This window comes from Bombyx mori, chromosome 22 (assembly GCF_030269925.1).
Source record: "Bombyx mori chromosome 22, ASM3026992v2".
In the NCBI taxonomy this organism is placed as follows: Eukaryota; Metazoa; Arthropoda; class Insecta; order Lepidoptera; family Bombycidae; genus Bombyx; species Bombyx mori.
In genome coordinates, this window is record NC_085128.1 from 3,712,436 (window position 1) to 3,723,530 (window position 11,095).

The 11,095-nt window shown below is 32.6% G+C and overlaps 1 protein-coding gene and 1 long non-coding RNA gene across 2 annotated transcripts in view; one reads left to right on the forward strand and one right to left on the reverse strand.

Annotated features, from left to right (window-relative positions):
• Nucleotides 1-11,095, forward strand: part of LOC119630258 (uncharacterized) — a 36,037-nt gene that overhangs the window by 2,902 nt on the left and 22,040 nt on the right. Inside the window, exons 4-5 of the long non-coding RNA XR_005246054.2 lie at nucleotides 7,208-7,446; nucleotides 7,533-10,994. This is a non-coding gene — a long non-coding RNA (uncharacterized LOC119630258). The remainder of the gene's footprint in view (nucleotides 1-7,207; nucleotides 7,447-7,532; nucleotides 10,995-11,095) is intronic.
• On the reverse strand, nucleotides 611-2,497 carry LOC100862772 (heat shock protein 68). The gene has a single exon (NM_001256999.1). It carries the CDS (start codon nucleotides 2,495-2,497, stop codon nucleotides 611-613), a length of 1,887 nt encoding a protein of 628 aa, NP_001243928.1.

Below are 11,095 nucleotides of genomic sequence, written 5' to 3' on the forward strand. Positions count from 1 at the left end.
GCGTTGCTGACGTCCATGAGCGGCGGTGACCATTCACCATTAGTTGGCCTAAAGGTCTAGATACCAGGCCATAAACTCCAATTTAAAAAAAAAAAAATCACCATTAGTGGGGCCTTATATTATCTGTCTACATTCGCAATAGAAAATCTCATTACTTCTATTTATTCAATTTATGTACGATTTAAGAGATGGCGTAATTTTTCATTTGTCCCAAGACGGCATTTAAACTAAGTTCGATTTTTAATAGGGAAGTCTATTGATTTTGAGAGGATGTGATTTTTAGTAAACGATTAGTTTATTATCTTTAATTTACCTATCGTATAAAGTTGCATTCGGCTCTATGTAACTACCCTTTGATATACAACTGTTTTGTGGCAAATAAATTATTTTCATTGTACAATTTAGAACTATTTTAATATACAAAATTATCAATAAAAAACAACTTCAAAAGTTAAAATCTATTTATTTTTTGTTGCAGTCCATGAACACAATGTTTGAAACTAAAAACATAACATAAATTCTAATATTTACAATTAACTTAAATCATTGACTAGGAACTTAAAGCATATAATACTGAAATCAGTCTGAACTTCATTCGTCATTTTAATATTTAATCAACTTCTTCAACCGTTGGCCCTGAACGATTGGGCTGTGAATACTGTTGACTACCCGTAGCGTGGATCTTGCTCATGACTGGTGAACAAACTTGCTGAAGATCCTTTAGTTTCTGCTGAAATTCATCTTTTTCAGCTAGCGTGTTATTGTCCAACCATCGCAGGGCGGCCTCGCAATCGTTTCTTACGCTCTCTTTGTCTTGTGCGCTCAGTTTGTCACCGGCATCATCAACGGCTTGTTTAACGTTGAAAATGTAAGTTTCCAATTGATTGCGTGCTGCTACCCTTTCTCTTTGTCGATCATCTTCTTCCTTATAGCGTTCGGCTTCTGCTACCATACGGTCGATTTCAGCTTGAGATAATCGTCCCTTATCATTTTTAATAACGATGTTTTTACTGCGGCCAGTGCCGTTTTCTTTAGCGGAGACATTTAAGATCCCGTTGGCGTCGATATCGAATGTCACGTCGATCTTTGGGACCCCCCGTGGTGCAGGTGGAATTCCAGTTAGATCGAAGCGACCCAACATATTGTTGTCCTTGGTCATGGCCCGTTCGCCCTCGTACACTTGTATTGTGACTGCTGGTTGGCTGTCAGAATATGTCGTGAATGTCTGTGATTGCTTGCATGGAATTTTAGCGTTGCGTTCAATGATCTTTGTCATTACACCACCGGCAGTTTCAATGCCCAAAGATAAGGGAGCGACGTCAACCAAAAGAACATCTTGAATTTTACTGTGTTGCTCTCCACTCAAAATTGCTGCTTGTACAGCAGCTCCGTATGCTACCGCTTCATCCGGATTGATTGAAAGATTTAGTTTCTTTCCACAGAAGAAGTTTTGTAACATGCTCTGTATTTTTGGAATGCGTGTCGATCCTCCAACGAGAACTACGTCGTGAATAGAGCTTTTATCTAGTTTCGCATCTTTCAGAGCTTTCTCGACAGGTTCCAGTGTTCCTCGGAACAGATCAGCATTTAATTCTTCAAAACGTGCACGAGATACTCTAGTGTAGAAATCAATGCCTTCGTACAAAGCATCTATTTCAATGGTAGCTTCCGTGCTCGATGATAATGTTCGTTTCGCCCGTTCAGCTGCAGTCCGAAGCCGGCGAAGAGCGCGAGGATTGCTGGTTATATCTCTCTTGTATTTCCGTTTAAACTCTTCAGCTAGGTGGTTCACCAATCTATTATCAAAATCTTCACCGCCTAGATGAGTATCGCCTGCAGTGGCTTTTACCTCAAATAATGAACCTTCATCAATGGTCAGTATGGAAACATCGAATGTTCCACCACCGAGGTCGAAAATAAGAACGTTTCGTTCGCCTTTTAAATTTTTATCCAATCCATAAGCGAGTGCTGCTGCTGTCGGTTCATTTATAATACGAAGCACATTCAGACCAGCGATAGCTCCAGCGTCTTTTGTGGCCTGACGCTGTGAATCGTTAAAATAAGCAGGAACGGTGATGACTGCATCTCGTATTGCTGTTCCAAGATATGCTTCAGCGGTCTCTCTCATTTTTATTAACACCATACTGCTGATTTCCTCAGGTGCAAAACGTTTTGTTTCGCCTTTGAATTCTATCTGGATTTTGGGCTTTCCACAATCACTTATCACTTTGAATGGCCAATGTTTCAGGTCTTGTTGTATCTTGGCATCATCAAACTTGCGACCGATTAGTCTTTTCGCATCGAACACCGTATTACTAGGGTTGAGTGCTACTTGATTTTTAGCAGCATCACCAATGAGTCTCTCTGTGTCCGTGAATGCAACATATGAGGGTGTAGTCCGGTTTCCTTGGTCGTTAGCGATGATCTCCACGTTTCCATGTTGCCAAACTCCAACACATGAATATGTAGTTCCAAGATCTATCCCTATAGCAGGCATATCTGTAGAATTCACTCAATGATCTCAAATTAATTTGTAGAAAAAATCACTTGTCTAAATTCTTCGGTGGTTACACCGTTTTACTTTTGCTCTCTCAGTTATGTTTTCAAGTACTGAATGTTTTCCCGCGCTCGCGGCATGCTTATATACTCTTACCAGCTAGCCAATCACGTTCGAGCACATTGTAGAAAATTCTCGAAACGCCTATCAAACTTCGGTGTGTAGAGGTGTGTTCTAGAAATTCTATAATTTACGCCAATAGTTTTCCTCCTTGTAAGACAGAACTAGATGTTAATGAGTAACAGAGATAGGAAGTCTTTTAGGGATATCATGCAGTAAAAATAACTGAAATAAGTTTTATTTTACTTAATTTCTGACGGATTTTTTGTACGCATAAAAAGTAACAAAATACTGTTAATGTGCGATGCTTGCACGTACACGTAACTTTTTTATTTTATTTTTATTTGTTAATTCTTGGCATCTGTGCGTGGAATTTGAACATCGACATTGTTACATCCTTTGAAACCAGTAAGCCAGTTAACTAGAACAGTACGTCTTGTTCTTTAGGCAACAACAAGATCCAAAATTTCAAAACGTTGAATTAATATTTATCTCTCATAAAATCCGGGCAAAGTTGTTTCATTTACAATAAATTTATTTACAAGCGCATAGGCTATTTATTTTTATCCAGCCACACTCTAAATATCTGAGGCGCTACACTAAGACATGATTTTACCTGGTTTCGCTATCGTGGTTTTACATGCCTTAGCCGCGAAAAACCTTTTTTAGAAGTCGGTCCGCCATAATTCATTGTTGATTTGGCACACGGCGAATCTCGAGTCAAGTTTTATAGCTATCCACCACTAGAAGAACACTACGTAAGGATCACCTAGCTCCATCGTAGTGTTATAAATCAAAGTAAAAAAATCCTATCCATTCTGTGATTATTGTTCTTTGGTATGGTATCCCTGATCAGATTTTGTATGCTCTAGAATGTTCTTTATATGCTATCTCTTTTTACCTTATATCTCCATCTCGTGTAATTTGATAACTGCGTAGTTTGCAGTGTTGTCATATAATGAACGTGATTTTGACGATGTGTTTTGTTTTTATTTTATTTTAAATATATAGACACAAAAATTATCTGATATAAAGCAGATTTTAGCGCAACATTAAATTCGTTTGTAAATTAATTAGTAAATCACTCGTTTAGCACCAAACCAAAAATCTTCATGAAATGTATTGTTAAAAAGAAAATTAAATACTACCTATATTTTGTAACAAGCATTGACCTATTTTTCCACTTTTTTTTAAGAGTAAAGTAAAGTAAGCCTTATTTTGAATCATAAAAAATTATGAAAAAAAACAAGAAAATTTTCTAACAGCAAAGTACATTATGCGGCTTTATTGTCTGGGTTAACTTTCACCTTCGTTTAAGTGTATTGTTATTAAAATTGAAGTTTAAAATTTGTTTGTCTACGTCTCAATGTTTCTTGGTATTTGACATAAATCCTATAATGCAAAAAAAATTATTAACTTATAGTGATAGTTAAGTGTAATTATTTTTGCCAAAACTGGCTTTCCTATTTATAGCTTCTAATATTTTTCCAAATGACTCGATTGTAATACAATTTGTGTTGTAAAATTGTACCGAACATATTTGGAAATTTCAAAAAGAAATCTTTATTTTGTAACTGACAACATCGGCATGGAATTTTCCAGATCACGTCAATATTTGGCATCCTCGTCTTACTCGTATATCTGTTGCAGTCTAACTAATTGAAGAATGTTCTAGAATTATTACGAATCAAATTTGAGAAGGCCTCTATACCTTTCATCTTATGGGGAATTGCGTTCGGTGTTATAAAGTCGGGTTATAACATAACGATCGATAGCAGATCGTTCGTACTCTTTATACCTATAGCGTCATTTCAGTCTAACAATCGATCAAAGTATAGAATGCTCTAGAATTATTAATCAGTAAAATTGGAACAGTACTCGCTATCGTTCTCCTGAACGCAAATCTTGCCGTCTTTATATAGTCGCGTAATAATAACGCAGATGCGCGGGGCGTTGCGGCAAACAAAGCGTATAAATACCCCTTGTAGCTTGATCCTCAGTTGAGATACCTTTTCACGGTGTAGTGGTGAGGTCTGGGTAGTTCTAGACTGGCTAATTGTAGCTGTAGGAGCTTAATCTAAAATGTAGGCATTTGAAAAGAACACCCCTTGCTCTTTTTCTTGATAATGAAACGATAATAGCGTAGATTTCAACAAGCCGAGAATCCCGTAAATCAAAATGGCGGAGTCATCGCCCGGTTGACGATTACTGCGTAGAACCTTTCGCGATATCGTAGAAACCTGGGGCAGAAAAAAGGTTGGAAAATAAATGAAGGTAGGTAAATACATAATCGTATTTCTGTAAATTCAAATTTAAAGAGTTCTAATTCCCTTATGAGCTTATTCATTTATAGGTAGGTAGGTACGACATATTAACTTTATTCAGATTTTATTTGTTATTGCCGTTTCACATTTCATTGATTAATGTCATTAAATATTAATATGCACTAACACAATTGTTAGAAAATTCGTACACTTCAAGCGCAAATGCTAGTTTAGATTTTATGAATATTGCAAGTTTCATTAGTTCCAAAGTAAAATTTAATAGAGGTCCATAGTACGTTACATACTTTTAGATTTTATTGTAGAATTCCAAACGTTTTCAAAAATGATTCTGACTAACAAATAACCTACATTTCAAAAAAGAAAAAACCTAGGAAATTTGTAGAGGTTAATACAAATTACAAATTGAGAAAAAAATAGACCCAAGTCCAAAATCAAAACTAAATCTGGAATCGCCTAAAAAAAGTGTAACTTTAAAATATATGATGATAATAATAATAATAAATTTATACGGCAGTTGTGCTAAAACAAAGGTAATTAATTATTTTCTATATCGTAAAAGTAGGTATATCGTTATTATGAAAACAAAGATCTTACACGAGTTTGATGAGTTTACATGTTATGGTTTTAATTCTATATATTACAAATCGCAATCTTTTAAAATTGTTTGGAATACGATTCTGAAGACAAAAGGTTGTCTAATCTAAGTTGTAAAATATACCAAAAAATCTACGAAATATTTCAGATTATCAGTCTGAATATGTAAACGAAATTGAGAACATTATAGTTTGTTAAAAACGCTACCGTTGACTTCATCTAAATCAATTAAAATGACATTCAGTTATTTGAAAGGGTCGGTGAAGTGAAAACCTTCTAAATTACTACTACTAATCACTTTTCTTGAATTCAAAATGCCTGCAATAGCCATGGATACATTTAACTAATAAATATTATTTTTCCTAAACAGCTGCTTTTTCGCCTGGTTTAAATAATTCGTAATTACCATCAACCGCAAAGCCTCTTACGTTATTGTACAAATCGAAACGTTTCTAGAAATAGATTTTTGTAGGCAACTTTTATTTATAAGCATTATTCTACTAATGTAAAACGCTTGGTGTTTGGTAGGGTAGCTCTTTGCTTAAGAGTGTACATAGAAATAGTGAGATGTTATCGGTATACACGTGGTGTTTTACCATACACAAAGGAACACATAATTAAGGTATACGCATGTTAAGTGTGCTAACTAGACATGGAGTGCTAACGATAAACAAAATTACCACAGCGTCATTCCTTGCAGGATTGCCAGAACCACTGTTTCTGTTTACCTATTTAATTAAGATTCCATTATTATTTTATTATGGTTTATGTACGTATATAATATATTTACACATGTATACTATACAACATTTAAAATATTTTTAGAAATTTTAATTCTAATTCATTAACAAGATGACTCTAGATTGTACAAAAAACAGTCATCGAAACCTGGAAATATTATCCAAATATCGAAAATTTTATCAAGTAACTAGCTGACCCGGCAGACTTCGTAGTGCCTCAATCGATAAATAAAAGACCTAAACTTTTGTATAAAATAAACTTAACACAAACAAAAGGAATCCGTCCGACGGGGGGGACACATCAAAGGAAAAACAAAATTGTAATTTTTATTTAATTCCGAGCATTTTCATAGTTTTCTACTTTTTAAACCTTTTCTGGACTTCCACAAATAATTTAAGACCAAAATTAGCCAAATCGGTCCAGCCGTTCTCGAATTTTAGCGAGACTAACGAACAGCAATTCATTTATATATTCATTCATTTATATAGATTTCCGAAATTCGGAGCCGCGTCGCAGTAAAAATGAAAACTAATATATTTTTCAACTCAGGGACTAAACTTGTTAGAACTTAGAATAAGAATTTTAGATTCAAAACAGATTAAAATTTACTTATCGCACATGATTTGTATGAGATTCTAATACACTTCATCAGCCACAAGTGCTTCAAATTATATTGATGTTAACTAATATTTCAAAACAATATTACTACTTAATTACCTAAGGTACTTATACATATTTTTACTAATACACTCAGCATAACTCCGAGTATATAATATGTTTTCTGAGAATATTTTAGTTGCATCTAAGGTTTTCATTCACAATTATATTGGCTAAATCATTCATCGAAATATAAACAGAATACAATGGACACACAGAATACTAACTAGACTGTAAACATACGTGATGCAATATATGTGTATGTTACAATAATAACTTGAAAAACGAGAGTGTAAGAATATATTTGTAACAGGTCTAAGCAGGCCTATGCACAAAAACTGTCAAGTTATATGGATGAAAATAACATAACAATAAATTAATGAATAAATTAGTGAACATAATTGAAAACTACGAAAGAAAAAAACAGAAATGAACCATTTCTTATGCATTTTAAAATACTATGCACTTAATAAGAGCTAAAGCAGTTTAAGAGTGGAAAAGACGTTGAAAAATATTTAAAAACAGATGAGAGAAACATCTAAATTGTAATAGGTATGTTACTGAACAATCTACAAATATATTAAGTTGCAGTGGATATTGAAACTTGAAAACCCAAAAAATAAACAATTTTTTTTTAGGTTAAATGCAGTTTCTAATTGAACTAACAACAAGGTAATTAAAATTAAATCTCTATGATTACAATCACCATTATTCTGAAGATACGGTGCCAGAATTTGTTAAAATGAGAAATAAAGTGAAGATATGGATTATGATGCATAGGAAAGTGACTAAATAAGTTAAAATGTTGCCGTACTAAGCCGAAACAAACATTTATCAGATTAAAAAAATATCTCATATTATTGGAAAGTATGAATAGAAAACTTAAAATGAAAATTTGATTTCAAGCCTAAGATGCTTTCACATGGATAAAGTAACAGTAGTATTATTCTGTTGGGATTTACAAATATAATTAGAAGAAATAATAAAACTACAGGACGTTGCTGAAAAAATTACATTTTTGAGTACATACAAATACTCGTGGGGAGAAATTTTACTAATAGACAATTTTATGGTTTGGATTGAGAATACACCTGAATTTGAGCAGTTTAATAGGACCCAACTGAACAAAACCTTTCAAGGATTTTAGATTTTAGGATTCTCAAGGAAGGATTTATTTTGACTCATATATTTTTGGAGAAATTTAGGCTGCATATCAGATCAGATAAGAAGAACACAAGCCACAGACTGATACATCCAAATTTTAACTCAAGTATAATTTTCAATAAATTAATGTAGCAGATCATTTTAAAAGTGACAAGCCATTGTTAGGAAAAAAGCGTTAGTAATTTCTCAGTCTTTTTGTAATGCCCGACATCATAATCTTATTAAGTGCGTTTCCAGAGATCTTTTTTGCCACGTACCATCCGGCTATGGAATGAGCTCCCCTCCACGGTGTTTCCCGAGCGCTATGACATGTCCTTCTTCAAACGAGGCTTATGGAGAGTATTAAGCGGTAGGCAGCGGCTTGGCTCTGCCCCTGGCATTGCTGAAGTCCATGGGCGACGGTAACCACTCACCATCAGGTGGGCCGTATGCCCGTCTGCCTACAAAGGCAATAAAAAAAAAAAAAAAAAAAAAAAAAAAGGTCTAATCTTTTTCATATTATGTAATCATAAATCTAATCGATTAATACGTGTCTTAGACTAATTTGCAAAACAATTTAAAAATTTCTGGGCAGTCAAATGTTTTTTATGTTTTTAGGTGAACGAACGAAACAAAAATATCTAACAGTCCAAAGTATATCTAATACTTTAATACAAAAAAAAATGTTAGCATAGCACAAGTAATAAAGCATATGTAGCACAAGCCAGTTGAATAAATATGAAACGAAATATAAAAATCGATAATAATGTTGAACAAAATGCTTGAAAAAATCCAAAATGAAAGATGCTAAATATCGGATATACGTTATGATAAAAGCGTAGTTGCAGCAGCTTTAATTTGTTGATACTTTCGGATCTAAATAAAAGGAATAACGGAACTTTATTTCCCAATCGAGACTTAAATAACTTAACAAATTCATTAAAATGTCCAATTATGAAACAAACTACAGTTTCTAGATAGGTAAATACAGATTTAAGTTGTTTAGCACGTATTGAAGTGAGGAAATATTAAAAACCAAAAAATGTTACTATTATTAAATTTCAATATTATTATAAAAAGAAGAACAGCAGAATTAAGATTAATAATTAATAATTCATTACTTATTTCATTAAATCTTACAGATCTCCGGTATTTCAGCTCTACGTGACAATATCAAATATTTATTCGCGAATTATTATTAAATTTATGTAATACCAATATAGTTTGGCTCATTTACTACTCGAGATTCGAAGTGCTGACCCAATAAGAGAATCATCGAAAGAAGGATTAATTTACAACGAATAAGTGTTGATTTAAAATAAGTTTTAAAAAGGTGTGGAAATTACAAAACAATGTTTTGACAAAACAGATGTCTGATGAAAATATAGAGCGTTTTGGACTGGATATGGAATAACTTCAAAGTAGAAAAAACATTTTAAACCTGTCTGGAATAGTCAATATTTTTAAAAGAAATGTTTTAACAACTGCAGATTTTGTGGAAATCCGTATAACTGAAAAAAAATGTATTGTAAAACGAATATAATTCTAACAAACACAATTGTGAGTAAATAGTAAAATAAAAATCTAAAACAAATTAATAACATTGAAGAGACTAAATAAATTCAGAAGGCTAAAGATTTTTCATAATTTTCCCTGTAGGTGAAGTTTAAAATGGAACGAAACAGAATTAATACGAGAATTCCATAAATTTACAATTAGAAAATGCCAGAAATGAAAGACAAAACATTTTATCCATTAGTCTTATTCATTGAAGAAAACGAATACGTAATACAGATGTTTAAACCCGTATATCCCTAGCCTAATTTAAACCATGACATATATTATGAAAACTTTATAAACACAAAACAGCAATAAAAATTAATTGGTTTCTTTTTTTTACAATCAAGATCATTATCGTCATAAGAATGAATGGTAATTCGGTACCTACCATAACTAATTCTCAACAAGCTGGGTAGCTCTAACAAGTTGACCATTCGTGGGTATCGGGTAGTTCAGAAGCGAATTTGAAAAAGTTTTAAATACCTGAGTAAATCGCATAATGCTCGGTTAAACTGGATAATAAATGGAAATGATTTTAAAACAAGGAGGTTTCGACATTTTAAAGGTTTATGAAAATTAAAACACATTTAATCTTCATTGCTTATAAACCTTCATTTATTTGGAAGTATTGTATTGTTCCTGCAGAATATAACAAAATTATAAATTAAGAACTTCGTGCACGAGGAAATTTGTCGTTAATAAAATATGAGACTTTTAATCGCTTAAAGAAAATTTTATGTCGTACAGACGTAGGTACAGTCTGAATAACGGATAATCGGAATTATACATAATAACACAAGTGCGTGTTTGTGATGTGGTTTTATTGCAGTTATTTTTTATAATTTATAAATGATATATTGGATGTCTGTTGAATGTGTGTTATCGTTTAATATGAAAGTAATTGTTGCTGCAATATATTAAAATGTGTAGGTAGTAGGAATTCGTGTTCTGAAATAAAAGTTGTCAGTGAAATGCAAATCCATTCTTAATATTTGAATAAGGTGTGTTTTTATTAAAATCGTTAAAAAAGTTCAAAATTCTGGTGCCATACAATGAATCTGTCTAGAATTGATACTGATGGGAGTGAAAAAATATGTCTAGTTAATGTTTGAAAAGTGCAGAATAGTGCCAATTTTTATAATGTGATGTGTGCAATAAAATATTATGAAATTGAAATGACCAGTAAATTTGAGTAAAATTACGAAAATTTACTAAAACTATTTTTGTTGACACCTAATGTATTTTCCGACTGGCATTGACACAGCAGATGCAGATCATTGAATTCAAATTCTGAAAAGACAAACAAGGAACAGGAAAATATAAATGAGTCTTTATGAAATGTTCAGCAGTTATGTACTTATGGAGTGGGCTATAATAAAGATATGAATTTTCAAAAGGTACTCAAAAACATTTAAAATTTTAAGTTACATTCAAGATTGCCATTTTAAGCAAAAACAGAAGCAGTAAAAAAAAAGTAAATTTTTTTTGATTAGCTTGT

Bases quoted from the DNA above. Each gene is read 5' to 3' on its own strand.
- LOC100862772 (NM_001256999.1), bottom strand. From the start codon at position 2,497: ATGCCTGCTATAGGGATAGATCTTGGAACTACATATTCATGTGTTGGA.